Source organism: Ammospiza caudacuta, chromosome 27 (genome assembly GCF_027887145.1).
Source record: "Ammospiza caudacuta isolate bAmmCau1 chromosome 27, bAmmCau1.pri, whole genome shotgun sequence".
Taxonomy (NCBI): domain Eukaryota; kingdom Metazoa; phylum Chordata; class Aves; order Passeriformes; family Passerellidae; genus Ammospiza; species Ammospiza caudacuta.
Window position 1 is genome coordinate 4,414,645 of NC_080619.1, and position 27,833 is coordinate 4,442,477.

Below are 27,833 nucleotides of genomic sequence, written 5' to 3' on the forward strand. Positions count from 1 at the left end.
GTGCAGCACCCTCAGCTCCGTGCAGCACCCGCGGGAGCAGAGACGGGAGCGGGCAGCAGAGCAGCCCCAGCCCGGGGAGCATCCTCATCCTCCCGACAGCGGCATCCCTGCACCCGGGCTGGGGCTGCCCTGGTCACCCATCCCGGAGCCCGGCTGTCCGCCCGCTCCCGAGCCAATGCCCGGCGGGGTCGGGGGACACCGGGCCCCCGCCGCACCGGGCTCGGCGGAGCTCCCAGATACGGGCGGCCGGTCCTGCTCGAACCCCGCAGTCACCCTGCCGGAGCCCCGGGGCAGCCGGCACACGGGGCCCCCGCCGGGGCAGAGGCAGCTCCGTGCGCTCCCCAGCGCCGGGGCCCCCGGGGCAGGAAAGCGGCCGCCAGCAGCCGCTTCCTGCCCGGCGCCGCCACAGCCAGGGGTGGGGCCACAGGGACCCGGGACACCGGCACGGCTTGTCGGGGAGCGAGGCCATGCCGGGCACGGCTGTCCCGGGGCCCGGAGGGCGATGGAACCGGGCGGGAACGGCGCTGCCCCACCAACGCTTCCCGCGGGACCGGGCCGGTCCCGCAATAGGGGCCGGGAGGACCCAGACACACCGGGAATGGGCGGGCACGGCACCGAGCCGCTGCTTAACCCGTTCCCCGCAGCTGAGAGGGGTGTCCTCCAGGCTGGAAGAGGTCCGCTCTGCCGGGGCAGGGCATGCACCCCGACCCACCGGCACCGGCACCGACACCGGCGGCGCGGGGCGGGGCCTGCGGATGTGAGGGGGGGCCTGGGATGAGGGGGGCGGGGCCTGTGGTGAAGGGGCGGGTCCGGGGGTGTGAGGGGCGGGGCGGGGCCGGGGCTGGCGATGTGAGGGGCGGGGCCCGGGGCGGGCCGAGCCGAGGCGGGGTCCGGTGCCTGAGGCGGACCCGGGGCGGCATCCGGGGCTGGGTCCGGTGCCTGAGGCGGGGTACGGGGCGGGGTACGGGGCGGGCCGGGGGCGGAGGCGGGGGCGGGCCGGCGCGCGCGCAGTGTGTCGGCGGCGCGCGGCCTCCCCCTGTCGCCATGGCCGAGCAGTGAGTGCGGGCGGGGCCGGGGGGTCCCGGGGGTTCCCGGGGGGTCGCGGGTGCCCGCGGTACCAGCCGGGCCCGGTGGGGCAGGGACTGGCGGCGCTCGGGCCCGCTCCCCCGGCCCGGCCTCGGCTCGCTCCGGTTCTTGTTGGCGGAGCTGGGACGCGCTGGGGCCCGGCCGGAGCGGCGCGCAGGGCGGCTGGAGTGGAGCCGCGGCTCCCCGGCGGTGTGAACCGGGGGAGGGCGGGGACCCTCCGGGGGCTCGGGGGACAGCACGGGCGGTCCTGATCAACGCCGCCCCTCGCTGCTGTCCCGGGCCTGTCCGTGCGTTTCAGCTGGGGGTGTTCCGCAGCCAGGAGCGCTGCGCAGCGACGGCGTTATTTGCTTGGTTTAAGTCTGTGATGTATAGAGTGTTTTTCCCATCCACAGGGACGTTTTTCTAGTATCACTTGTTTCGGGGTTGAGCTCGCCATTATTTAATGTTTATTCTTTCTGTGCTGTTACAGAAAAATGGAAATTACCACTCCTCCGACATCCAAGTGTATCATGTACTGGAAAAGGAAAGTCAAGTCTGAGTACATGCGTCTGCGGCAGCTCAAGAGGTTCCAGGCAAACATGGGAGCAAAGGTACAGCCACAGCAAGGACTGGGCTGGGATGCCCCAAAAAGAATTTATTTCAGCTCACAGTGTCTGAGTGTTACTAGAGGGTGTCAGAAAGGTGAATTGATAAGCTGTGTTTGACTTGGATCAGTGGAGATGCCACTTCTCGTGCTCTGTCTTGAGCTGTGTGGGCAGCAGCTGTCACACACGAGGTCATTGAACAAGCATTGGTGTAACTGCAGCAGGAAAGCTCATTTCCACTTGGTTTTTACAGGATCTCCTTGCTGAACCCTTTCAGTGCTGTTGGAGTTCTCAATGGGTTTTCTTAAATTTTGAGACTCCTCTCTCTCCTTTCAGGCTCTCTTTGTGGCCAACTTTGCAAAGGTCCATGAGAAGACTCAGATCCTTAATGAAGACTGGAAGAAGCTTCGGGTGCAGCCAGTGCAGCTGATGAAGCCAGTCAGTGGGCACCCGTTCCTGAAACAGGTGTGCAGAGGAAAAGGGGCACCATCAGCAAGTGGGGACTGCAGCCAGGACTCTGCAGGGAGCTGTGGGGATATGGATGAGTTTTTGTCTGTGTTGTCCATGCCTCACACTTCTGCAATGCAGAAATGGATAAAAAGTACCCCCAAGGCTTTTTCCTGTGATGGAGTGCACAGAGTGCATGTGGGGCTTCTGTGTTTGTCCTGAATTCAGTTTTCCTCGGGCTGTGGCAGCCTCCCAGAGTGGTTCCTCACTGACCTTCTCTGTACTTGTATTCCAGTGCACTGTGGAGAGCATTTTCCCAGGGTTTCCAAGCCAGACACTGTACATGAGGACCCTGAACACAGTGGCACTGGTGCCCATTATGTACTCCTGGTCCCCTCTTCAGCAGAATTTCATGGTATGTGTGAAGCATGGGGGTCTCAGTGAGATCAGCATCTGATTCTTACACAGTTGGGAAGTGGCTCTTCATCCCACTTGTTTCAGGCAACATCTGTGTGAGAGATGATGGAAAGTGTTGCTTTAGTTGCTTGTTTTGTAGAATCCCAACCAGCCTTGAGTCCACACTACCTCACCAGGTAGTCTCCTTTGCATGTGGCTTCTTTACAGAGTCACCATTGTTTCACAGAATTCAAAGAGTAAATATGTTTTTTTTTGGGGGGGTTTTGTTTGTTTGTGGTTTTTTTTCCTAATATTTTTATTTCCCTTTGTATTAAGAGTTTTATTTCTTAGTCAGATCTTTTTGTTTGTGACTGGGTTACAGTGGGATAGCACTGATGTGTCCATGATGAGCCATCTGAAGCTTTGCTGTGTGTTGTTGGCAGGTCTGAGGGACCAGAGCACAGCCCCATTGGGGTCAGCAAACTCTGCTTTTCTGAGCTGTGTCTGATCTCTCTTCAGGTGGAGGATGAAACAGTCCTGTGCAATATCCCTTACATGGGCGACGAGGTGAAGGAAGAAGATGAAACTTTCATTGAAGAACTTATTAATAACTATGATGGCAAAGTTCATGGAGAGGAAGGTAACCTGGGAGCAGCCAGCTCTGTCCACTCCAGGCCAGGTTGGATTGGGGCTTGGAGCAACCTGGCTTGTCCATGGCAAGGGTGGAACAAGATGAGCTTTAAAATCCCTTCCAACCCAAGCCTTCCTATGGTTCTGTGGTTCAGTCTCTTGCAAATATCCAAGTAGTTCAGAAGTCAAAAGGTGGCAGCAGCAACCAGCTTTTCTGTGGGAGATCTCAGAGCAGGATAACAGGATGGTGCCTGCTGTTCTCCTTTGCAAGGGCACATTCCTGCCTTTGGGTACCTCACTCCATTTTAATACCTGGAGTGCTCTGGAGCCACTTCTGTTGTGTGCAGGGATTCACAGGCGTCCTCTGGGATGCTGAAAATGTGCTAGAGGGGGAGAAGCTCAGCAACCCTGTTCTGCTTGTTGCCTCAGCCAAGAGTTTAATCAATGAAAATCACTGCCTGCCCCATAATAAAACTGCCCAGTGGGGAGGAAGACAGGGAAAACTGGTGTGGCCTGTCCCCAGATTGCTGAAAATGATACACCACTACTGACTTTAGTGCTAAAATCCCACCTACCCCAAAAAAACTGAGAGGGGGGCTCTGGTGGGTATCAGAGCATGTAGGCTTGTGGTTTGCTATGGCAAGAAATGAGAAAGATGGTGGCACTGCCACTTCTGTGTGTTTCAGAAATGATCTCAGGGTCAGTCCTCATCAGTGATGCTGTGTTCCTGGAGCTGGTGAATGCTCTGAATCAGTACTCGGACGAGGAAGAGGAAGGACACAACGATTCTGAGGTGAAGCAGGAGGATGGAAAAGAGGAGCTGCCAGTGACAAGGAAAAGAAAGAGAATTGCAGTGGAAGGTGGGTTTGCCCCAGAGAAATGAAGATTATGTTGGTCACATTTCTGTCCTGAGCACTGGGCACTGCTCTCCTGCCATCCCTGGGTTGTTAATGTGCCAAGAGCAGTTCCAGCTTGACAAGTTCTGTAGCAGAAGGGAAATGATTTGCTCTCACTGTCTGCTGTGGACAGGGGAAGAAATCACCATCGGAAAGTGTGGTGAGAAGTTATTTAATGAGTCATCTGGAAACCCACTTCCTGTGAGATTAGCAGGGCTGGGTGTTTTCTGAGAGGCTGTGGGATGTTTTCAAGTGCTGGTCTGGCAAACACCTGTCAGAGAGGTGTGGGTGGATCTCTTTCTGTGGGAGGCAGGGAGATGGACATTTTCAAATCCCTTCCAGACCTGCTTTCCATGTATTAGTGTTCCTCTTCCCTCTCCTGTGCCACCTGGAGCTCTTGTTGCCTAGAGGAAGCTCTGGTTTGTGGGATTTTCATGTGTCCTCAATGACCTTTTGAATGCTGATGGGTAATTTTGTCTTTGTCCTTGATCTGTAGTGATATGGGCAGCACAAACACCAACACTTCTGTGGATATAGAAAAGCATTGTCTGCAAGTTCTGCCCTGGCAGAAATAAATAGTAATAGCACTTTAGAGAAGTTGGTGCTCCCAGCAGTACATTGTGCTGCACTGCAAGTTGGCCTAGCACTGCTTTGAGAATACCTCAGCCTGGTGCAGATCACAAAGTTTATCTGCTGTGCATGGGATTACATTTTCGTCTTAAAACAATCCTGAGCATCTCTGGAATTGCACTTGTGTAGGGAGGAAAGACCCATCCACATCAGCTTGTCTGAAGAATTGTCTCCTCTTCTTTACAGGTAACAAGAAGTGTTCAAAGAAGAGGTTCCCCAATGACATGATATTCACTGCTATTTCTTCCATGTTTCCTGAGTATGGCTTCCCAGAGGATATGAAAGAAAGGTAGAAAATCCCTGCACTGTTGTCTGTTCCTTTTCTTAGCAAGAGTTGCAATCTTTATTTCAGAGACCCAGCACTGTGGGCTGGCTGTGCCACAAAGCTCAGTGCCTGCAGGCTCTGTGAGCTGAGTGTGTTTTGAGTGTTACAAAACTTGAGGTACCTTCTCAGGACCTTCTGCTGGTCAGAGTGACCCCCAGATGTGTTAGAAAGTCTCTTTTCCCAGCCTGGCAGTCAAAGAAGGAGTCAGAACTCTTCTATTCTCTTTTTCAAGGTTGTTTATTGTTTCTTATTTATAAAATTCTTTCTCTTAACTTGCCGAGGTCCATTCAGAGGTCAGACAGAGGCACACTGGTGTTATCTTTTTATATTAAAAAGTACATGTACATTATTTACCATAACTTCCCAAAACCTATCACCATGTTAGACAGTGAGCTTCTACTCTAAACCAATCCAAAAGTGCCAACATCACAGCAGAAGATAGAGACCAAGAAGGAGAAAGGCTGGACGTGCCCAGATTCCTCCATCTTGCCTCCTGAACCTCCATTCTAAAAACCCAAAAAAATCTATTTTTCACCCCATGACACACTAATTATTATTCTCCTTAGACTTTCATGGCTTGCACATCCTCATGTAAGATTGGTAATTTTTTGAATGGGTCATAATCAAAGTCACAGGTATCTTGGGCTCTGTGCCAAGGTCTCTGAGCCCCCTGGCAGGGGTTTGGGCAATCCAGGACAGCCAGAGGGATGTCCTGAATTCTGACAGTACCTGGGCCAGAGCCTGATGATGCTATAAAGCTGTCCCAAACGGGGAAAGCACATCCCTGGGTGTTTGTGTGTTGGGGAAGATGAAACAGGAAAGCCTTATAAATATGATTGCCTGGCAAAAGATTTTGAGAATATACAAACTATCAGTGAGATTGAAATGAAAGCAAGCTTTGAGATCCCTTAGTTACTGAACAACTGGAAAACAATGGTATGGTCTGCTGAAGGTCCAAGGGTCAGAGCAGACCCTACAGCTTGGCAGAAGGGGCCCAAAGAGGAGTTTTTAGGGTTTAAAATGTAACACAGGATGGTGATGTAATGATTCTTATAGGCTGTATGGAAATGCTATAGGATTTGTATATTGGACTAGATTGGTTAGTGAGAATTACAATATTCAACACAGAAGAAGATTCATTGTATTGTAACAGGAACCTCACTCTCTTACCCTTTTACTCTCTCACCCTTTTACTCTCTCACCCTCTCATCCTCTCTCCCCCTCTCTTCTCTCAGCCTGCTCTGAGCTGTGTTTGGCAGCTCCCAGCAGGGCCCTGCACTTGACCCTTTGCAATAAACCCCAAATTCCTGACCTGGCTTCAGAGATCTCTCCTCTCCATCCATCCTGACCGTCCTACCCCCGTCACTCCTACATTTTGTTTGTCCCCAGGTACCGGGAGCTCACCGAGGTGTCCGACCCCAACGTGCTGCCCCCACAGTGCACCCCCAACATCGACGGGCCGTGCGCCAAGTCGGTGCAGCGGGAGCAGTCCCTGCACTCCTTCCACACCCTCTTCTGCCGCCGCTGCTTCAAGTACGACTGCTTTCTGCATCGTAAGTGCCGCCTCAGCCGGACGCTTCCCTAGAGCCCTTTCTCCTCAGTTTTCCTCTGCACGCCTTGCTTAGTCCGTGCTGGAGTCTCTGGAGGGTGGTGCCTCATGAGTTTGCAGTGGGGCCTTGGGAGCTGACAGAAGCCTTTGGCACGGACGGCTCCGCTCTGGGCTCCCACGGACGGCAGACCGACGCGCGTGGCCGTCCCCTCTCCGCGCTCAGCACGCCGCCTCCGAGCTCCCGGCAGTTTGTGCGCTAGTCCTGCCACCACCAGACTTTGCTCTTGCTTTGCAGAAGCTCCTCAGTGAAAGGCATGAAATGTTTCACTGCCAAAGTCTGGACGTGCCCCCTGTGTTTTGTTGCCTCCCTGGAACTTACAGCTTCGTCTTAGTCATGTTCCTGCGGTTGGTCCTGCCAAAGCCTTTTGGATGCTGATTAGCTGCTGGAGCTGCTGTTCTCCAGGTCTTAAGGGCTTCTTTGGGAAGTCACAGGACTTTCTCCAGTGAATTATTTATTAAAAGATATAATATTAATATGACGTGGTCTTTTTGTTTCAGTGTGAAAGCTGATCCTTCTCCTTTGGCCTCTCCTTCCCAAGCTGCCTGGTCCCCACTGTGGGTTGGAGCAGGGTTACCCTGTGGGTCTGGTCACCTCAGGCCCCACCTCAGCCACACAGACTCCTGCTTCCTGTCCCTTGCAGAGTGGGGGGAGACTCTTGGAGAATGCTAATAGTAAAGATAACTGTTACTTTTTCAGCTTTTCATGCTACTCCTAATGTGTACAAACGAAAGAATAGAGAGACCAAGATTGAGCCAGACCCTTGCGGCGCAGACTGTTTCCTGTGGCTGGTATGTTTCTCTGTCACCTTAGAAACCATGAGAGAAGTGCCCTGGCCAGCTGTGCTCTGCAGAGCTCTGTGGATCTTTTGCACAACTTGGATGATTTTTTCAGAATTAGTTCGGGTCCTAGTTGGACTCAGAGGAGCGTGACTGCAAATGCAGACCTTACCAGATGCATATTATAGCAGATCTCCAATAAAGATTAATTGCAGAGCTGGCAGATGGGAAATTGTATGACAGATGATTTCTCTGGACTCATTGCAGTGTCAGAGAAATTAAGCCCGTGCTAAAAGGACCAGAGCAAGAAGTCAGGAGGATCCAGAGGAGTGGGCTGGGAGTTCAGGGCCAGGGAGCAATGCCAAAGAGAACAGAGTGGGAACATGCAACACAAGCAGCTGGTTTGGCATTTGCTGAAGGGACCACACGTGGCCAGCCTCTTCTACCTGCTCTTGGTGGTGGCAGGACAGGGCTTGTCCCAGGGCCTGTGGAGAAGCCTTCCTGCATTCCCTGGTCATCTGCCACCTGTCTTGTCTTCTGCTCTGCTTGCAGGAAGGAGCCAAGGAGTTCGCTGCCCTGCACAACCCCCGCTCCAAGTGCTCCGGGCGTCGCCGGCGGCGGCACCACGCGGTGGGCGCGTCCTGCTCCAGCACCGCCCCGGCTGTCACCGAGACCAGGGAGGGCGACAGCGACCGCGACACGGGCAACGAGTGGGCCTCCAGCTCCTCGGGTATGGTCCTGAGACACCCCTCTCCTCTCGGTGAGGGCAGGCAGCTCCTCCCAGCTGCAGTTCTCCCAGGCTCTCCTCTGCTTCCTGCACAGCTGGAGAATTTGGAGTTAGCAGTCAGTGTTCCCAGCAAACATGAGGGACACCAGCCCTGCCCCTGCTGCTGTGGGATTCACTGCCCTTTCCCAGGAAGGAGAAATGTTGCCAGGAAAAGCAAGAGCTTTGCTGGGACATGCAAAGTCCAGAGTGAGCCCGTGGCTCCTGAGCACTGTGCCTGGCCTTAGGCAGGAGTGTGAGGCTGGGAGTGCAGTGCAGGGTTGCAGGGCGCTAGGGGGTGACCACTGCCCCCCAAACCACGATGGCCAGGCTGTGTTTGGCTTACCATATGTCTTTCCTGCCAGAGGCCAACTCCCGCTGCCAAACCCCCACAAAGCAGAAGCTGAGCCCGGCCTCCTCCCAGCTGTTTGCGGTGGAGACGCCGCAGGAGCCCGTGGAGTGGACAGGAGCTGAGGAGTCACTCTTCCGTGTCTTCCATGGCACCTACTTCAACAACTTCTGCTCGATTGCCAGGCTGCTGGGGACAAAGACCTGCAAGCAGGTGGGTGCCCAGAGCAGGCAAGAGAGGGGCCAGAGCCACTGCCTGTTGGTTTTATTTCTCTGCCACAAAGCTCCCCACAGGAAGGTGCCACATCAACGCTTTTGGAGCTCAGGGTGTTACTGTGCAGCAGTGCTGCTGTTGGCAGAGTGAGCCCTGTGTGCTGGCTTTGTGGGTTCCCTCCCAGGTGTGCAGGCACTCGTTTTCCAGGCAGGAGGAGGCAGTGTACCATAGGCAGGAAAATGGGGCAGAGCTGCTGCTCTCTGGGCCCAGGCCTGGGAGCCTTGCTGTGCTTACTCACACTCTCCTTATGCTTTTGATAAAACAACTTGAGTGCACTGAACTTTTTGCTTATGTTCTTTGGTAGGTCTTTCAGTTTGCAGTGAAGGAATCGCTTATAACGAAACTGCCAACAAACGAGTTAATGAATCCATCCCAGAAGAAGAAAAGGAAGCACAGGCAAGTGTTGGACAAGCTTGTTTTGTTCTTAAAATGCAACCAGATCCTCTGCTTTTTGTGCCAACGCATTCCCGGTAATCCCCATCTGGCTCCCATCTGTGAGCACGTCCTGCTGTCACATGGGGCTGCTGCTGCTGGGTGCTGGCCTGGCCCAGCTCCAGGGCTGCTGCTCTGCCTGGGGGCTCAGGGGCCCTGCAGCTCCTGGCTCAGCCTGAGGTAGGGCAGCACAGGCTGCTGGTCCTGGTGCCACTTCCCTAACAGCAGCCTCAGCTCCCTTGTAACCCACTTTGTGTGTTGATCTCAGTGTGTCCAATATTATTCTGGCTCTGGTGTTTGGCTTAAAGAGCTGCTGCAGCTGCATCACTCTCATCTCTCTCCACTTTATGGTGGCTGCTGATCATTAATGCATGAATCTGCCAAGCCCATCTCTGCTGTGCTGGCTGCTGGTGCTGAGCAGCTCTGGCTGCCTCTCCATGATGGCTTACACATCCTCTCAACCTTCTGTGCTCCTTTTGCAGGCTGTGGGCTGCACACTGCAGGAAGATCCAGCTGAAGAAAGGTAGAGTTGGCCGTGGCTGTGTCATGGGAGGTTTGCAAGGGTTGAGTTCTCCAGTGGGGTGGCCGTGTCCTGTTCACCACCCCAGCAGGTCCAGCAGCATGGAGGGAGTGACTACCCCTGGGGTGCCAGGGGCATCATGGCCATCCCAGTGCCCACTGAGGCTGAGTGTGCAGCAGGATTTGCTGCAGCCTGAGGGCAGTGTGCAGCCATGCTGTTGTCACTGAGCACAGCCATGTGTGTGTCTGTGGGAGCTGGGTGCTGCCAGGCTCCCTGCCCTGCAGGCAGATGGGCAGCTTGCACCTTCTTGGCTCCAGTGCCCTGCACTTGCTGCTTTGAACAGGTTCCTGCAACATTCAGCTTCCAATCTTGGCATTTCTCTTCTTGTTCTAGATAATTCACCAACCCAGGTGTACAACTACCAGCCCTGTGACCACCCTGAGCATCCCTGTGACAGCTCCTGCCCTTGCATCATGACTCAGAATTTCTGTGAGAAGTTCTGCCAGTGCAACCCTGACTGTAAGAAGAGTTCAAGGACTATTGGGCAGGAAAGCAGCCAGCTCTCCTGGCACAGAGCACAGGAAGGGTGCAGAGCTGGGGCTTGCTGGGTGCCTGCTTTATTCCTGCACTTGCTGCTCTGTCCATCCACAGCAGTTCTGTTAGCTAAGGCCCAAAAGGAGATGGTTCTGTGCTGTTCATATCTGCACTATGCAGCTGTTGGCAGCTGAGACTCTCCTGTTAGTGCTCATCCCTGTGTCAGTATCCTGTGGGTGTGGGTGCTCTGCTGGTCCCCTGTGATCAGGATGTGCCTCCAGCAGTTAGGCTGGGCGTTGGGTCACTGCTCTGCCATGTTTGTTTATCCTATCTGGGCTTCCATTCCCAGCTCTGCAGTGGAGAAAACAGCCAGACTTTCTTCTGTCCCTGCTCAAGATCTGCCTGGGGAGGAGCAGCTGGGGCACAGACCCTCTGTTCTGTGGCAAAGCTCACAGTGCAAACCCACTGTGTGTGTTGCTGCAGGTCAGAACCGCTTCCCAGGCTGCCGCTGCAAGACCCAGTGCAACACCAAGCAGTGCCCCTGCTACCTGGCTGTGAGGGAGTGTGACCCTGACCTCTGCCTCACCTGTGGGGCCTCAGAGCACTGGGACTGCAAGGTGGTCTCCTGCAAGAACTGCAGCATCCAGCGAGGCCTCAAAAAGGTATTGACAGCAGTGGGCTGCCTCAGGGCAGAGCTGACACACAGCTGCTGTGTGTGGAGGGGGAGCAGCTTCCCTGAAGATGCCAGAGTCTGGAAAAGAAGCTGCTCTGCCCTGGGCCTCTGCTGCTCTTACTCTGGAGTAGGGATTGTAGGTGTGAAAATCAGGAGGGATGGTGGATGTCAAAATCAGGAGATGGGAGTTACATGAGGAATGGTGAGAGCAAGAGAATATATAAAGTGGCTCTAGAGGAAGATTTAGTCTTGAATTCTGCTGGTCAGAGCAAGGAATTGAGCATTTTAAAAAAAGGGAAATTCAGAGAAAGTTGCAAATTAGTGTGTGTCAGGTCCTGTGCAGCTCCATGTAATGGTGTAGGTCTGTAGGGAGGTGTGTCACAACAAGGGCATGCTGGATGGACACTGGCTCCCTGCTGCCCCCATGACCGACCTGTGTGCTGTGAGGTGCTGTACCTGCCAACTCTCCCCATTTCCTTTCATTTGGTTCCAGCATTTGTTGCTGGCCCCATCAGACGTGGCTGGCTGGGGAACATTCATCAAGGAGGCAGTGCAGAAGAACGAGTTCATCTCCGAGTACTGCGGGGAGGTCAGTGCTGTGCTGGGGCTGCTGGCCAGGCACACAGGGGCTGTGTGTGGTGGGAGAGCTTCCTCTGGCTGTGGGGTCAGCTGCCTTCTCTGGTTCAGCTGTGCCCATGGCCTCTGAGCAGGTCTGGAGATGGAGCCCTGTGCTGTCTGGGGACACGTCTCAGTACCTCTGGCCTCCGCTGTGGAGGAGTGTGCTGTGTGTGTGCTGCTGCCTGAGAGCTCTGCTCTGGCCCTGCCCCATCCCTGGGAGCCCTGGTGGGAGGGAGAGCAGGAGGGTGTTTCCAGGGGCAGCCCTGGAACCTGGCTCAGCCCTCAGCTGCTGAGTCTCTCAAGGTGATCTCCCTCTACAGCTCATTTCACAGGATGAGGCTGACAGGCGAGGAAAGGTCTACGACAAGTACATGTCCAGCTTCCTCTTCAACCTCAACAATGGTAACTTCCTGAGGTTTCCAGGGTTGGAGAGGCCAGGTGGGCATGCTCAGCCCACCTCTTGCCTGGGTGACAGGCCTGGCCTTACACCATGGTTTCCTTCTCTTTTTTCTTTTTATAGATTTTGTTGTTGACGCTACTCGCAAAGGAAATAAAATCCGCTTTGCCAACCACTCGGTGAACCCCAACTGCTATGCGAAAGGTGAGGTCCCCCTGCCCAGCCAGGCCAGGCAGGACATGGTGTGTGAGAGCTCCAGCCCAAGCTGGGGCTGCACATCTCTGATGTTGCATCTCTGATGTTGCATCTCTGGTTGCAGTTGTGATGGTGAATGGAGACCACCGCATTGGCATCTTCGCCAAGAGAGCCATCCAGGCAGGAGAGGAGCTTTTCTTTGACTACAGGTACCTTGGCCAGCACCAAACTTGGCCTGCAGGGTTGATCCCAACCTCTGTGCAGGTTTCTGGGGGCAGCATTGCTGCAGCCATGCCTTCCTGTCCCGTAGGTACAGCCAGGCAGATGCCCTGAAGTATGTTGGCATAGAGAGGGAGACGGACATCATCTAAGCTCCGGGGTGGTTCTGGCACACCTTGCTGCTGCACCTTGTAAGCAATGCCATGTTTGCTTCACGCTGACATGACTGCTGCTGTTCCTGCTGCTGTGTGTGTCACAAGTGCTACTTTCCATCCAGACACCAGAGAGACTCGGGGCAGGAGTGTAAGCAGCCCCTGGGCCATGGCTGTCCCAGGGTGAGATCCCCTCTGCCCCAGCTGGCTGGGAAATGGGGACTGTTCAGCTGTGGCTGGAGTGGCACCAAGGGATGCCTGGGGATAGGAGAGCAGCACTATGCAATATGATACTTTGAGTAGGGGTGCCACTGAGCTGGGTAGAGGATAGTGTTACAATCCCTGCCTGTTGTGACCCAAGGGGGGATTCTCAGAAACCTTCTTTGGGCTTTGTGACCCCCTGGCCCTGGGGATAAAGGGGAAATATTCTCTGGCAGGGTGAGGTTTGGCCTTGCACTCCATGCAAAAAGGAAAGAAAAAAGCACTTTAAATTAACCCTCAACTGGTGGCTGGGCCCTGTATTTTGGGGTGGAGGGACTGCAGGCATCCCAGGTGTCCTGCATCTGTCAGCACCTTTGCTGGGATGTTGCTCCAGGGCTGGGACAGGGCAGGCTGGATGGGGCTGGGGTGGCCTGAAGGTTGGGGCTGTCCCCTGAGAGCCACATACACCACCAGCCTCCTGCCTGGCCTGGTGCTGGGTGCTGGGCTGTGCTCCCAATGTCCAGGGCTGGGTTCCCAAGATGACACGGGGAGCCTGACTGAGCCCTGACCTGGCTCCAGGGCCCCAGCCCACTTCCAGCTGTTTATTCCAGGAACACACAGAGGTGCTGGGTTTGCCTGGGAGCCAAGCCCTCCCTGGCCCAGCCCTCACCATACTTTCCCAGTCCCCTGCCACGGCAGGCCAGGCTGTCTGTCTGTCCTTCCTGTTATCCCCTGGAGCTTGGAGGTGTTTAGGTGTGTCTGGAGCAGTGCTTGTATCCCAGCACCTTCCTGAGCCTTGCTCCCTGCCACCTCCATCCAGCCAGCTCCTGCCAGCCCTGCTCTTGCCTAAGCGTCTTCTGCCACTTTGGCCATATCTGCACTATGCCAGGCTTGTGTCTGTGGTTTGTTGACGGTGAATAATGGTAATAATAATGCACTTTAAATAACATGGCTTGTAGCCTTTGTCATAATAAAGTGGTAGCAAAGACCCTCCCCTGCTCCTGGCCTCTGTTACCCTGGGCACCAGACTGTCCCCACACTGTCCCCAGCCCGCTGGGCTCTGCCCAGCTGTCCCCACCGTGGCTTCCAGGGTCCAGGAGGGACAGAGTGACCCAGTGCTGCCAGCTGCCTGAATCACACTGGCTCAGGGTGGGAAGTGGGGAGAGGTGGTGGTGGGGAGAACAGGACATGATGTGTGTGTGCAGCAGCAGCTGAGCTGCCTCTAGCCCCGGCTCCCTACACCCTCCCTCTCACTCTGGGACCAGGAATTGCTGTTGCCAATGTGGTGCCTCCCTTGGTGCAGGCTGAGCCGGGGTGGGAGGAGAGGATCTGCCCAGGCTGCCAAGGTGAAGGCTGGGGAGTGTCAAATGCCATCATTCTGCCTTTATTTGATTATCTTCACATCTCATTCAAAAGAACAGACTTTTTAAAAATAAAGTGCCCAGTGGAGCCAGGCCTTTGGGTAGATAAATGCATATCTGTAACATTGTCTTACCACAAACACAGCAAGTGAACAGGAGCTTTCCCTGGGCTGGAGGTAATCGGCAGGACTGGCACTTCGTACAGAGAAGTAGCAAACTACAGACCACGTACCACGACACGCGGGGGCCTCCCTCCCGCGGGAGCTTCCGCTTGGTTTTTTATACAAACCGAGAGAATAAAAAAACCAGAGTGTAGTAGAATATCCAGCAACAAAAAATGGTAGAAAGGATCTGTACCTGATTTATGAAAGCAGCATCTCAGCAAGGTGCGGTGGCGGCATGCGCGGCGCCGGTGTTGGAGTATTGCTGGGCAGCGCGGCCGGGCGCGGCCGGCGCTCGTGGCTCTGCGTGGCGCTGGCGAAGCGAGCAAAGCAGCGGGTCAGCTACGCGGGTGGCAGCAGCAGAGGGGTGCCCCCGGCCAGAGGGAGGGTGGGCACCGGGCCCGGGGCTCCCCTACAGAGGCCAGGCAGGGTTTGGCAGCTGGAGGCCTCCGGTGTGGGGGCTGTCGGTGTATCCGGGGCGAGCGAGGCTGGGGCTCGGCGGATGGTGGCCGCGCTCCGGGGCCGAGGAGGTGGCGCTCGGTCCGGTGCCATTCGGTCAGTCTGAAGGCGGGTGTTGGCAGTTCAGGTGTGCTTGGCCTTTTGGTCCCGCGGCGCTCGCTCATTCCCGGGCGGCTCCCGGGGCTGTGAGCCCGTCCCACCCCCGGCCCCGTTAGTCCCCTCTCGGCTCCTCCAGGATCTGGGGCAGGTTCTGTTCCTTGCGGGCTGCCGGCGGTTTGGCGGCACCGCCGTAATCCTGGATGGCCTTGGGCTCATTGGTGTGGTAAGAGCCCTTGTAGCGGTGGTGGTAGAAGTAGAGCAGCACCAGCAGCCCTGACAGCAGCAGGAGCAGGAAGATCACGACTGCGGGGAAGAGACGGCAGTGAGGGATTGGAGAGGGACCACGGGGCCGTGCCAGTGGGGAATAGCAAACAGAGGCTTCACTTACACCCGATGATGATCCCAATCCAGCCGTCGTCGTGCACGTGGGGGAACTCTGCAGAGACAGAGGAGGCAGCTGAGACCAGGCTGCAGCAAGGTCCCATGCTGGAGCTTCCCCTCTGCAGCTGGTGCTTGACCAGGGCTCCATCCCCACCAGGGTCCCACCACAGCACCCACCTGTGGCCATGTACCAGGGGTCCATCTCAGGAGGGATAAGGAGGGTGCTGAGGGGGAGCATTGAGGCACAGCTCGACTCCACCAGTTCTCCCCGGATGCTGTAGGGCCGCAGGGGACTGGTGGGGTGGAAGATGGCTTTGAGGGGCACGAGGGTGTTGAATTTCACCCCTGACAGGCAGCCTGAGAAGCCAGGTGTGTTGTAGCGCTGGATCTCGGGGTCAATCACGCCAGTCTCTGTGGGGCCACAGAAAGAGATTATTCATCCTTCTCAGAGGGCAAGGGCCATGCTGTGCAGGGGAGACCCCAGAGACCCCAGCATGGGCAGGACCCAGCTCACCCATCACACGACCCAGGTACAGGTTCTTGGGCGAGTCCAGCTTGCTGTCCACAAACAGGGAAAACTGCTGCTCCATGACGGGGAGATAGTCCACCTGGGAGGAAGGTGCACAGCATCAGTGCCCACAGAGCCACCCTGCCCATGCCCTCTCCCAGCATGACCTGAAGCCCCCAGGCCCCACTGGGAGGGGGCCCCAGCCCAAACCTGGGTGTAGAGCGTGCGGTGCAGGCGGGTGATGTTGACACGGTGGGGCCGCCCGTCTGTCACTGGTTTGTTGGTGAGAGTGAAGACATAGGGGCTGGTGCCCAGCTGGTAGCGCAGCTGCAGGCTCCCTGTGGGCAGCACAGGGCTGTCAGCAGGGCTGGACTCTCAGTGGGCACGTCCAGCCCATCTATAGGCTTGGAAAGTGGCACCCACAGGGCAGGGGGCCTTGCCCTCACCGTCATCCTTGATGAGCACAGCCATGTAGTCCTTGACGAAGGTGCTGACATAGAGCAGCACGGCAGGTGCTGAGGTGGTGCTGAAGCTGAAGCTGACCTCCTCGCTGGTGAGGTTGTAGCCAGGCAGGGGCTGCCAGGGGCTGCTCACAATGCTGGCGAACTCCCGGGCGGCGTACAGCGACATGGGCAGGATGTTGTACCGCACCCAGGTGCCCTCCTCGAAGTACCCACCGATGTCTGCGGGAGAGCCCTCGGGGTGAGGGGAGCGCCGGCTCCTCGGCCCTCCCAGCCCGCGGAGCGCTGCACTCACCGTGGTTGCAGAAGGGCCCGGTGAAGGCGGAGACGCTGCAGTTGCAGGTGTAGTGGCTGTAGCGCTCCACGCAGAGCCCGCTGTTCTGGCACGGCACCGGCGGGTCCTGGCAGTAGCCGGTGCAGTTGACCCGCACGCCCTCCGTCTCATTGGCTTTGCCCTCCAGGTTGAGCGTGACCCCGTTCATCCGCAGCCCCCGCAGGCACCCCAGGAACGGGCGCATCTTGTGCTCTGCCGCGCCTGCAGCGGGGCCCAGACTGAGTGCCCTGTGGCACATGAGGACCTGGGGGTGCAGGGACGTGGCCAGGGGCTCTCACCAACATAGAGGGGCCGGTCAAATTCCAGGCGGACGAAGCTCTGTGGGGGGAATGGCCGCACCACCCAGGGCAGCTTGTCCACCCGCAGCCGGGCCAGCTTGACGTTGAGCTCAGCCTTCACCTGGTGCCACTCATCGTCGTTCCAGGGTACCACCGACCGCACCGTCAGGTTCTCGTCCCCGTTCCCGATGTCAAATATAAATGCCACGTCCCTGGTGGCTGCAAGGACACCGTGCTGAGAAGAGGCCCCAGCCCTTCTGCCCCCAACAGCCTTGCACCCTCTGCTGCCCCCCCGTACTGTTGAGCTCAATGCGGATGTAGTTTCGGTAGCCCGGGTTCTCCAGGAAGACTCCAGACTGGGCAGTGGTCTTGAAGTAGAAGGAGATGTCCAGGCTGTGGTTGGCTTGGAAGGTGGGGAAGATCAGGGCTGCGCCCCTGTTGAAGGAGACGGTGTTCCAGGTGTTGCCTGTGGGGAACAGGAGGGGCAGTGAGGGATGGGCAGGGTCCCTCCATGTGGGACACCTCCATGTAGGCACTCTGCAGGCAGGGGATGTTCTGTGGGGCCGCTCACTTACGGTCTCCATAGCACCGTAGGGGCCCCAGCACGAACTGGGCTTCAGAGCCAGTGCGGTTGGTGTCTCCAACCACAACTTGCGTGACGGGCAGGTGGTCCACAAAGGTCAGCAGACCCTTGTCTGTCCTCCTGCAAATGTGAGCACATCAGCAGGGCCATGAGGTGTTCCTGTCCCTTCGCCAGCCCGCAACCCTGTTACCCCATCTGAGTGCCCCAGAGTCTGTGCCCCCCATGTCTGCAGTCCCCACCCCACAGCTCCTGTTGCACGGCTGCCACCACTCACCAAATTGCATGGTCAGCATCACAGTTGCAGAAGTACTGGGGGTCAGCACAGTTCTTGTCCAGCCCGCAGGCGCAGCGCTGGATGCCCGGGCTCGAGCCCCCCCAGTAGTAGTGCCGCTCATCGTTCCGCCCCATCCAGAAGCTGAAGGGCAGCCCGGCTGCAGGCACAGAGGAGGGTCAGGACACTGTCCCGTGTCACAGCCCTGCAGTGCAGCCCTGCAGCACCGACCCACAACCCTGCAGTGCAGCCCTGCAGCACCGACCCCCTTCTCCCGACGCTCACAGGGCGTGTTGAGCAGGCGGGAGTTGTAACAGTGCAGCTCAATGCGCTGCTCGCAGTACTCAGAGGCGTTGGCCAGGGCTGAGACCTCGGCCCAGGAGGCGTTCCAGTACTCCACGGCCCCCAGGTAGGGCTGGTCCACGCTGGAGCCCGTCACCCGCGTGGCGTAGTGACGGTTGTGCCGGATGATGGTCCACGCTTGGTCCTCTGCAGTGAGAGGGGAGCTTTAGGACTTGATCCCTAGGACACCCCTGCTCCAGGAGCATCAGACAGAGGTCCCCTCAGCCCTCCTGCTGCCCCCACCTCGTATGTCACAGTACACCGTGAAGGGTTTCAGTGGCCCGCTCCCATCTGGGTCGATGGTGTAGTTGCCCGAGGTCTTCCCGCTGACCCGGTAAGCATCACACGTTTCCTTGTAAAGGGCTGGAAGAGAAGAATGGAGAGGAGGTCAGTGCAAGGGAGGCACCAGGCAGGAGTAGGGGCTGCAGGTGCCCCTACTGTCCCTGACCCACGAGGCTCCAGGCTCACATTTGTGGCAGGTCTCCCCCTTGTACCCCGTCAGGTCGCAGATGCACATGAAGTCATCCCAGGACTGGATACAGCGGCTGTCATGCTCACACAGGTTGGGGGTGCACCTGAGGGCACAGAGGGCTCCTGTCCCGGCACCAGCACAGCCCCCAATGCCCCCCACTCCCTGGCAGCACCCTCACCCCGGTCAATACCTGTCTGTGATCCCACAGACATTGAAGAACACGTTGTGGTACTGTGCCAGCCGGTGCAGTGCCAGCAGCTCCACGTCCACGGGCTGCATGTCCACGTTCAGCATCTGCAGGCAGCCGTGGAAAGCCGTCTGGTTTGACCTGCACCCAGTGACTGAGGCTGGCTTGGGGCAGCCTGCAAGAGAGATGGGGGTGAGCAGCCCCCAGGCACCCATTGCCCCAGACCCCACCCTGCTGCCCACCTCCAAAGAAGTACTGGCTGCCAGTGCGTAGCTGGAAGGGGTGTGCCACCCGGAACTCAGCACCATCATCATCGTCAATGGTCACCACGGCTGAGCCCTCCCGTGCCACCAGGTGCACTGAGTGCCAGAAGCCATCATTCAGGTGGTGCCCTGTGCAGAGAGGTGTTGAGGGATAGAATATAAGTAAATAAAGGTAATATAGAAAGTAATCTTACCCCCTAAAGAGTTGTAGCTGGGTTAATTATTAAAGATTAGGAGCAGGCCTGATGTTAACAGGCCACAGCTGTAGGTGATAAGAGTGTTATAAAAGAGTGGATTGATTGGTTGAGGGGAACTGGAGTCAGTTGGCTACTGTGAAAAGAAGGACAAGTCAGTGTTTAGAGGAATTGCCCACAAGAAACATCAAGGAGGCAGGAAACTCTGTCAATTTGGAACCCTTGCAATGTAATGACAACAGAACTCTTGCAATATAATAACAACAGAGAGGAAGGTGCTTGGGGACGCTCTGCTGCCAGCCTGACCCCCCAGCCCACCTGCAGCAAATTCCAGCTTCTTCTTGCCGGGCTGGGCGATGGAGACATTGACCTGCCCCTCGCTCAGCACCATCTCCAGGGAGCCCAGGCGGTCGGAGAAGCCGGTGTAGAGCAGGAGGCCCGCGGTGTCCCAGGAGCGGAATCGGAAGCTGACGGCCAGGCGGTTCCTCCGCGGGATCCCCGGCACCTGCACGTAGTTGTTGATGCCGGCGAAGGTGATGGGGCTGGTCAGCTGGTCCTGGCAGTAATGGCCCACTTTGCCCTGGGAGTGACCATGGGAGGGGTGAGGAAGGGAATGTCCCCCTCTCATCCCCGCAGTGCTGGCCTCAATCATACCAAATTGATCCCAACGCCTGGCAGAGCCAGGCGGGCGCCCCAGGCCAGGGACAACCTTGCAGGGTCAATCTGGCACCGCCTGGCTGAGCACGGCCCCACATCACCCCACAGCAGGCAGGGAGCCCTGCCCCAGGGAAGGGGGCACCCCACAGTGGGGCTAAGGACACCCAGGACAGGGAGAGAAGGGGCCACCCCGTGGGCTGAACCTCAAAGCGAATGTTGGGCCGCCGGTGCCGGGCCAGGTCGGCGACGTTGACGCCGTTGAACATGATGTTCTCCACACAGCCGCGGAAGTTCTGCCGGTACGTGAGGTGCTGCTTGTCGTGGTCAATCACCCCTCCAAAGAACACCTGGCAGGCACAGGGAGGGTGTCAGCCCCTCTCTGGAGGACACCATCAACACCCTGGCAGCCCCTGCCCTGCGCACCCACCTCAGTTTCCAGGTCAAGCTGGTCGAAGGTGCCGCGGCAGCGGAAGCGTTTGACCTCCCCGTCCAGCGTCAGGTTGACGTAGTGGCCCAGGCGCTCAATGTGCAAGGAGTGCCAGTGCTGGTCATCCAGCAGGCTGCCCACGGCCACCGTGGTGTGGCCCTCAGTGGCGTGCAGTGGGCTGCTGCCTGGGGAGGACCAGCATCAGCCCGTGGCCCCCTGGCCCCACGCCCCCAGCCCCGGGTCCCGGCTCACCTAAGCTGATGTGCAGGAGGAGCTGGGCCTGTTTGAGCTCCACTGTGATGTAGTCACCCTGGGAGCCCTCCCCGTGCATCAGCACCCCATCCTGCTCCAGTGTCTTGAAGTTGAAGGAGATGTCATCCTCGAAGGTGCTGACCCTCTTGGCTCGGAAACGGTAGGAGATGGCATCGTCCCCGTCAAAGTAGAGCACGTGGGACCCTGGGGAGAGCAGAGCAGCCCCAGCCATGTCACTGCCTGAAGCAGCAGGTGCCCTGGCACGGGGAACACACCCTTCTGCTGCCATGGCTGCAGCGTGTTTGGCACAACGCCCCCTGAGAGAGCTTTGCCAGAGCCAGGGTCCCACCAGGCAGGGCTGCTGGAGCCCCTGGCCAGGTACTCACGGTAGGGGCAGCCATAGAGGCCCAGGCGCAGCCCAATCTTCCCCCGCGGGTTCCAGGCCACGGGAATGATGCGAATGTATCGTGCCAGGATGGGGTAATGCAGGTCATGCCGCACCACCCCGCTCTCGTTCACGTTCCCAAAGAATGTCTGGGGATGGAAGGTCACTGTCAGCACCTTGCTTTGAGTCAGGGGTCTCTACACACCTCAGGGAGCCCCCTCCCACCCCGGGCTCCCCCTACCCAGTTGCTGCCCTGCTGGAAGAAGGGTTTCCAGCTGGTGGGGTGGTCTCCATAGAGCACAATGTAGCGTGTGAGCCAGTCGTAGGTGTTGAAGGTTCCCTGCGTGGCCACGGCGTTGATCCGGTGCTTTTGCATCAGGTCGATCTGGAGCCAGGGCTGCTTGTCGCGGGGGTCGGGGGACCAGCCGCTGGTGCCTGCGGGGGGAGCAGCTCAGGGCTCGCTTGGCACCACCACAGCGCCCGACCCGGCCCCTCAGCCCCGCCAGAGGCAAAACCCGGCCGGGGACACCCCCTGCCCACCGCCCCTGCGCGGGGACTCACTGTGCAGACGGGCGAAGCTGGCCGAGTAGAAGATGTTGTATCTGGAGGAGGCACCGATGGAATAGGAGTAAAGGGGAGCAACGAGCTCATCATAGCAGGGTCCTGAGGGCAGAATGGAGTTGGGGGCGTCCTCGGAGCACCGAGCTGGGCAGTGTCCCTGTGCGGACCCCGAGCGCTCCCGAGGGCCGGCGGAGCGGCGGGCCCGCTGTGCTCTCCCCTCCCACTGCAGCGGAGCTGACACACCTCTGCGGGCCCGGCACCGGCACCAGCCGCCTCCGCACTGACGTGGGCGACGGGACCCCCGCTCTGCCCCGCCCCGGCGGGGAACGATCCCGCGTGGGATCCCGGGGGATCCCGTGCGAACCCTCGCGGCACCGGCAAAGGACCCTTCGGAGGGGCCGGGGTCCCGAACCTCTTTCAGGGTCCCTTACCGGGTCGGACGGAGCGCGGGGAGCTCAGGAGCATCCCCAGCTCACTGTAGGATCCGTGCTGCATCAACCCCCGGCCCACCGCCCCCCGAGTCTGCCCTCCCCGGTACCACCGACCCCCGCCTCGATGCCCCTTCCCCCCGGGCCCGGGGATGGGGTCCCAGGCGCCGTCTCAGGGGGCCACGGGGAGCTGCCCGGTGCCACCGGAGCCTCTCCCATTCCCGTTCCCGAGCGGCTGCCCCAGCCCCGGTGCGGGGTCGGGCCCGGTGCAGCCCCGCGGCGGCGCTGACCGAGGTGCTGCCGGCAGAGCCCGCAGGTCCCGCGGGGCGTCCCCGCTCTCCGCGGCATCCCGGGGCGTTCCGGGGCATCCCGCATCCTCGGGGCGTCCCGGTTGTCCCCAGAGGCTGCGGCCGGCGGGGGGGCTGCGGCGGGGCCGCCCCGGGCGGGGCGCGGTCGGCGGGAGAGCCGGGACGGCCGCGCCCGGCGGTGACCTTGGGGACGGTGCGAACGGCGGCAGCGGAGCACCCCGAGGGATGCCGGGGGTGCCCGGGGAAGAAGAGGGGACGCCCGAGGGAGCGGAGGATGCGGGGACCGCTCGGGGATGCGCGGACGGGGCGGCGGGCGCGGTCCCGCAGTGCGGAGCGGCCGCTGCCGGGACTGCGGCCCCACTTACGTGCGAGGCAGCCGGGACCGGGGCGCAGGAAGCCGGCGCAGGCGGCGAGCAGGAGCCCGAAGAGGCGGCGGGCGCTCATGCTGCGCGCCCCGAGCCCCTCGGCGCCGCCGCTCCCGGTGCTGCGGCGGAGCGGGACCGGCGGCTCCGCCCACGGGGCGGGGGGGAACCGGGCCGGGCCGGGCGCGGCGCAGAGTCCCGGCCGCCCCCGGGAGATGCTCCGCCCGGGAGCTCGATTTCCCCGCTCCTCGCACGGCGAGCGGCACCGGGGCTGTGTCAGTGCGGTACCGGGGCGCGGGGAGGCTGTGCCGGAGCTCCTGCCGGGTCCCCGGCGGTGCCCGGTCCCAGCCGCCGCTCGGGGAGGGTCGGAGCGGTGCCCGCAGCCCCCCCGCAGCAGATGTGGAGGGTTTGTAATCAAGCCGTGGATTAAGGCCTGCAGGTCTCGGGGTCGCCGCTCTCTCCAGTGGTGCAGAAGAAGGGATTTAGTTTGTGTCTGCTCTCAACCACCCCCAGACGCACATAGAGGGGTTGGGGGGGCTGGCGCCTGCGTGCCCTACATACACCTAGAGCCCCGAGGGAGCAGGAGTCCTGCTGTCCTGGGAGCCTGGAGCAGTCCCAGGGGATGGGGATGCCCCAGCAGCTGCTGGCTCCAAGCAGGAGCAGGAGATTGTTCCAGGCCCCCGGGACAGGGATGTCCCAATGTCCCAGCACCTGCTGGCTCCAGGCTGGCTCCAAGCACAGGAGCAGGAGATTGCTCCAGGCCCCCGGGACAGGGATGCCCCAGCAGCTGCTGGCTCCAGGCAGGAGCAGGAGCACGGCCAGGCTGTGCCCAGCTCTGCACCGGGGGCTCCAGACCTGGCAAAATGTGCCAGGCTGGCTGCCCGGGCAGGGCAGGGCAGCACAGCCATCAGCTGGGGCAGCCGGGGCCAAAACTCCTTCCTGCCCAGGGAATGAGAGAGAACAGAAAGCCCCAGGTGTGGAGGGATGTGGGACACCTGGCAGCGCACCAGTTTTGCTATCAAGAGCTGGCACTGTGAGCTGGGGACGTTGTCACCCTCATTCTTGTCCCCCAGACCTGGCAGTGCCCACAGGTCCATCTAGGAGAGGCACAGCCCCCCTGGCCTTATCCTGCACCCTGGGGGCTGCCTGCTCTCAGCCCCACGTCCTGACTCTGTGCCGGGTCAGATCTGTGACAGCCCCAATAGGGACGTGTAGAATCCCTGCTCTGCACCCACAGACTGGGCCCAGGACCCTCCTCCCTCCCCTTCCCCCCAGATGCAGGAAAGCACCCCCAGAGCCAGCACAGGGCAGAGATGTGCAGTTAGCACCCCTGCACTGCAGAAAGAGCAGGAGAGGGGGAAGAGAACATCCAGCAAAGAGCCCTGGGGATCCCCTGGATGCTGGGGGCACCTGTGTTGGCTGCTCTCCGTTCAGCCCCACTGAGATCCTGTCTGCAGGCAGCAGGAGGGCCGAGGGCAGGGTGGAGATAAGCCATGGCAAAGACAGCTGTAGCTGGGAGAAAGGGGGATTGAGGGATTATGGAGCCCATCAAGGCTAGGGATCAGTCTTCTCCCCCCTGAGGAGAGGAAATGGGGTCTCTGCCCCAGAGCAACTAATCTGCTTTTTAATGAGGAGCTGGGAATTGTGCTGTCAACAACCAGCAACAGGGGTGCCCAGCACTGTGGGGATGCAGCACCAGGCTGGGAGCCCTGGGTGAGTGCCCTGCTCCAGCAGCCACCCCGGCTTCTGCAACCACCACGTTTGCCATCAGGAAAAGACAACCCTAGACCAGAGAGGGCTCTGCCAATCCTGCCTGAGGAGCACCCTGCCCGTGCCCAGCCCACAGCAGCCTCACTCTGTTCATTGGCCCCACTCTCCCTGCTCCTGCAGAAGCCAAAAACAGCCCTGGGGTGGGCTGGGGTTTCCTGCATGTGCTGGATGCCCTCAGCCAGACCCTGCTCCCCTGGCTGCGTGCTCCCAGCTTTGTCCTGCACACCCACATGGCAGAGACTGAGCAGGGCTGCTATTTCTGTCCCCAGCATGCAGATGTAAAAGATGAACAGAGTAAAAGATTCATTACAACTCCCCCAGTGGGGTCACACCTGCCACCTTGCTTTCCTCAAGGCTGGGCCTGTGCTCTTCATTCTCGGTATCAGGACCTTCACGTAGTCAAACCACAGGTTAGAAAGAGCTGAGACACCAACAGCTTCAGACCCAGAGGCCAGGAGAAAGGCTCTGCTGTGCAATGACAGAGCAGGTAAGGGGGCTCCAGGGCGAGGGATTTGCTGGGAGCCAGGCAGGACCCCCCCCATCACTGGCTTTTCTTTGTTTTTTAGTGAGTCCTGTGGGTTTAGACTGAAAGGTAAAACCCTGGGGAATCAGGGCGGTGCCTGGTGCTCCAGGCCCTGAGCAGGAAAGGGTCTGGAGGAGCTGCTGGAGAGTCAGCCTGCCCTGGCACTGGGTTCTGATCCCAGTTGTGGCCCCAGAGCAGTTGAGGGACCCAAGCCCAGCTCGGGCTCACTGAGAGGGGCCAGAGTGAAATTGCTGATATGAGGCTATGATGAGTCAGAGAGTGTCAGATCCTGATCTCCAGATCAGTGGGGTCCCAACTAACTAGTACCAGGCTGTACCAGGCTGCAGCACTGTCCTGCTGTTCCAGAGGGTGAGCAGCTGGGAGGCGAGAGCGCTGTGCTCCCTGTGTGAGGCAGGAGCTCCCTGTCTGGGAACAGGACCAGGCAGTGCAAGGCTCTCTCCACTCTGGGGTCCCCAGGGGGGTGCGTGGGGGCTTTGGGCACCTGGGGATGCTGGTGTGGATCCCCAAGATTTAACTGCTCAGGGCCATGGTTGGGTGCTGAGCCCCAGAGCAGCTCCCTGGTACGTGCAAGGGGATTCTGTGGGACAAGGTGTTGTGCTGGGGATGCTGTGGCTGGGGTCACGTCCCTCCACCAGCTCTGCTCTGCAGAGGCTTCTCAGGAAGCCTGTGGTCGCTCTTACACCCTCTGAGCACGGCAAAATAAACTGCTGCGGGTGGGTGTGAGATTGAAACAAAACCCGCAGGTAGGGCCAGGACGAGAGACTGCGGCACCTGGGCTGGGCTCCCCGTGGTGAGGGCGGGTAGACAAGGACTGCCCTGGGCGTGCCCTGGGCGTGCCCTGGGTGTGCCCCGGGCTCCCGGTGTGAGGCTGGGTGCAGAAGGGCTGTCCCAGGGGTGGTTCTGCATCCCATGGCCGGGCCACCCCTGCCCAGCCTCCCTCTGCACAGGCGATTCCCAGCCCCTTCCCAACAGAGCTGATGGCCACCACTGACTTCTACCCCTGGGAGGAAGTGTACTCGGGCGAGGCCAGCATGTTGCCAGAGCTCTGTGAGAAGGAGGCAGTGCAGGGCTTCGCCCGCACCTTCCAGCCCGCCGTGTACCTGCTGCTCTCGCTGCTGGGCACAGCGGGGAACGGGCTGGTGCTGCTCACACACAGCCGCTACCGCCAGGCACGCAGCATCAGCGATGTCTGCATCCTGCACCTGGCTCTGTCCGACCTCCTGCTGCTCCTGACGCTGCCCCTCGCCATCCTCGACACGCTGCAGGGCTGGTCCGCGGGCACAGCCGCCTGCAAGGCGCTGCAGGGTCTCTACGCCCTCAACTTCTACAGCGGTTTCCTCTTCCTCACCTTCATCAGCGTGGATCGCTACGTGGCCATCGTGCGGGTGCCGGCCGCCTGCCGCCTGCGGCCCCGGGCTCGCCGGCTCGGCTGCCTGGCAGCGGGGCTGGCCTGGGGGGCGGCCGGGCTGCTGGCACTGCCCCAGTTCATCTACAGCCAGGCAGAGCAGCACCTCGACCTCCGCCTCTGCCGTGTGGTGTTTCCCCGCGAGGTCTCACGGGCAGCCCGCGGTGCCACCAACCTGCTGCAGGTGCTGCTGGGCTTCGCGCTGCCCTGCCTGGTGATGACGAGCTGCTACGCGGCCGTGGCACGGACGCTGCTGGCGAGCCGCGGTGCCCAGCCGCAGCGGGCTCTGCGGGTGCTGCTGGCCCTGGTGCTCGTGTTCGTGGCCCTGCAGCTGCCCCACAGCCTGATGGTGCTGCTGGACGCGGCCGAGCTGCTGCTCCCCTGGGAGATGAGCTGCGCGCAGAGCCGCCGCAAGGACCTGGCGCTGCTGGTCACGGGCGGGCTGGCGTACCTGCGCTGCTGCCTCAACCCGCTGCTCTACGCCTTCCTCGGGCAGCGCTTCCGCCGGGAGCTGCGGCGGCTCGCCAGCGATGCCGGCTGTGCGGGGTCCCTCGGCCCGCGCTGCTCCGGCCGCTCCAGCCCCCGCCGGCGGGCATCGCTCTCCAGCTACTTGGACGTGATGTAGGAGCTCCGTGCCGCGGGGTTCGGTGCCTCCGCCACTCCCCGGGGACAGCCCCGGTGAGCAGCGGGACACGGACAGCACCGGACAGCCCGCACGGCGCCTGCACACGCCTGGGGAGAGGGGAGAGCAGCTCCGCATCGCCTGCACGCCCTGCGAGTGCCCGCAACGCCCGGAGGGGCTGCGGTCCCCGCAGAGACCCTGCAATGTCACCGCGCCGCGGGCTCCGGTGAGCCGGCTCGGTGGGTGCGACACTGGGGCCAGGCAGGCAGCTGATTCTCACTCTCACAATAAACCCCTAAAGAGTTGGTTCTCACTCTCACAATAAACCCCTAAAGAGTTGGTTCTCACTCTCACAATAAACCCCGAACGAGCCGGTTCCCACTCTCACAACAAACCCCGAAGGAGCCGGTTCCCACTCTCACAATAAACCCCGAACGAGCTGGTTCCCACACTCACAACAAACCCCGAAGGAGCCGGTTCCCACTCTCACAATAAACCCCGAACGAGTCCCGGTGGGTGAGCGCGGTCTCCGCGCGGGGGTTTTGCGGGGCTCCGTGGCCACGGGCACCGGCGGGCGGTGCCTGCAGGAGGCAGCAGAAGCTCACGGCTCTTGGTCGCCCTCTTCTCGTCCCCGCCGCTGGAGGGACACGGAGCTCCCGGACAGGGGACAGCAGAGACCCACCCCGCGCCGGACAAACCCTCCTTGGGTCCTGCACCCCATGGGGGGCAGAGGGAGGTTTTTCTCCCTTCCTTACTCCCCCCACGAGCTCCTGTGCCACGGCACATCCCGGCCCCGAGGCTGTGCGGTACCAGGGGCTGCGCTGGGGCTGGTCCGGCCCGGACACGTGGCGACCAACACATGAGCACGGGCTAGGACATGGCGAGCGACACTCGTCCCACAGGGTGGCACACAGCGTCGGGGCCGTGTCTCATCACCAGGCTTGGCTAAGGAAACGCTCCATAGTGAGGGAACAGGACTGGGCTTGGCTGCGGTGCAGCTGCTCATGGAGCCTCCCAGCAGAGCTGAGCATGCAGGGAAGAACCTCCTGGTC

General features: G+C 59.8%; 3 protein-coding genes across 3 annotated transcripts; 2 read left to right on the forward strand and 1 right to left on the reverse strand.

Moving 5' to 3' along the window:
* Positions 1 to 1,020: 1,020 nt before the first annotated feature.
* Positions 1,021 to 13,645, forward strand: EZH1 (enhancer of zeste 1 polycomb repressive complex 2 subunit). Its single transcript, XM_058820685.1, has 20 exons — positions 1,021 to 1,055; positions 1,556 to 1,676; positions 2,007 to 2,135; positions 2,413 to 2,532; positions 3,033 to 3,153; positions 3,830 to 4,003; positions 4,856 to 4,958; positions 6,384 to 6,547; positions 7,301 to 7,392; positions 7,933 to 8,110; positions 8,509 to 8,705; positions 9,070 to 9,161; positions 9,680 to 9,720; positions 10,111 to 10,236; positions 10,735 to 10,913; positions 11,418 to 11,513; positions 11,863 to 11,944; positions 12,063 to 12,143; positions 12,259 to 12,343; positions 12,445 to 13,645. The coding sequence occupies exons 1-20, from the start codon at positions 1,045 to 1,047 to the stop codon at positions 12,503 to 12,505; spliced, it is 2,253 nt and encodes a 750-aa protein (XP_058676668.1). The 5' UTR covers positions 1,021 to 1,044; the 3' UTR covers positions 12,506 to 13,645.
* Positions 13,646 to 14,263: 618 nt separating this feature from the next.
* CNTNAP1 (contactin associated protein 1) lies at positions 14,264 to 22,522 on the reverse strand. Its single transcript, XM_058820481.1, has 24 exons — positions 22,444 to 22,522; positions 21,343 to 21,444; positions 21,023 to 21,216; positions 20,783 to 20,930; positions 20,397 to 20,600; positions 20,145 to 20,329; positions 19,921 to 20,064; positions 19,379 to 19,640; positions 18,846 to 18,995; positions 18,607 to 18,778; positions 18,413 to 18,519; positions 18,188 to 18,307; positions 17,888 to 18,091; positions 17,606 to 17,762; positions 17,324 to 17,451; positions 17,047 to 17,214; positions 16,749 to 16,967; positions 16,432 to 16,671; positions 16,122 to 16,358; positions 15,886 to 16,013; positions 15,682 to 15,775; positions 15,345 to 15,578; positions 15,175 to 15,222; positions 14,264 to 15,089 (listed from the first exon to the last, which is right to left on the reverse strand). Exons 1-24 carry the CDS (start codon positions 22,520 to 22,522, stop codon positions 14,899 to 14,901), a joined length of 3,915 nt encoding a protein of 1,304 aa, XP_058676464.1. The 3' UTR covers positions 14,264 to 14,898.
* On the forward strand, positions 22,521 to 26,784 carry CCR10 (C-C motif chemokine receptor 10). The gene is made up of 2 exons (XM_058820823.1): positions 22,521 to 22,724; positions 25,702 to 26,784. The coding sequence occupies exons 1-2, from the start codon at positions 22,521 to 22,523 to the stop codon at positions 26,782 to 26,784; spliced, it is 1,287 nt and encodes a 428-aa protein (XP_058676806.1).
* Positions 26,785 to 27,833: the final 1,049 nt, after the last annotated feature.

Excerpts from the sequence above, each read along its gene's own strand:
- EZH1 (XM_058820685.1), top strand. Across the intron at positions 7,393-7,932 it reads CAGACTGTTTCCTGTGGCTG|GAAGGAGCCAAGGAGTTCGC; the intron begins GTATGTTTCTCT and ends CTCTGCTTGCAG. Across the intron at positions 11,514-11,862 it reads TCTCCGAGTACTGCGGGGAG|CTCATTTCACAGGATGAGGC; the intron begins GTCAGTGCTGTG and ends CTCCCTCTACAG.
- CCR10 (XM_058820823.1), top strand. The coding sequence starts at position 22,521 with ATGCTGCGCGCCCCGAGCCCCTCGGCGCCGCCGCTCCCGGTGCTGCGG. Across the intron at positions 22,725-25,701 it reads ACCGGGGCTGTGTCAGTGCG|GCGATTCCCAGCCCCTTCCC; the intron begins GTACCGGGGCGC and ends CCCTCTGCACAG.
- CNTNAP1 (XM_058820481.1), bottom strand. The coding sequence starts at position 22,522 with ATGAGCGCCCGCCGCCTCTTCGGGCTCCTGCTCGCCGCCTGCGCCGGC. Across the intron at positions 16,014-16,121 it reads TGTGCTCATCAAGGATGACG|GGAGCCTGCAGCTGCGCTAC; the intron begins GTGAGGGCAAGG and ends TGCTGCCCACAG. Across the intron at positions 15,223-15,344 it reads CCCCTGGTACATGGCCACAG|AGTTCCCCCACGTGCACGAC; the intron begins GTGGGTGCTGTG and ends CTGTCTCTGCAG.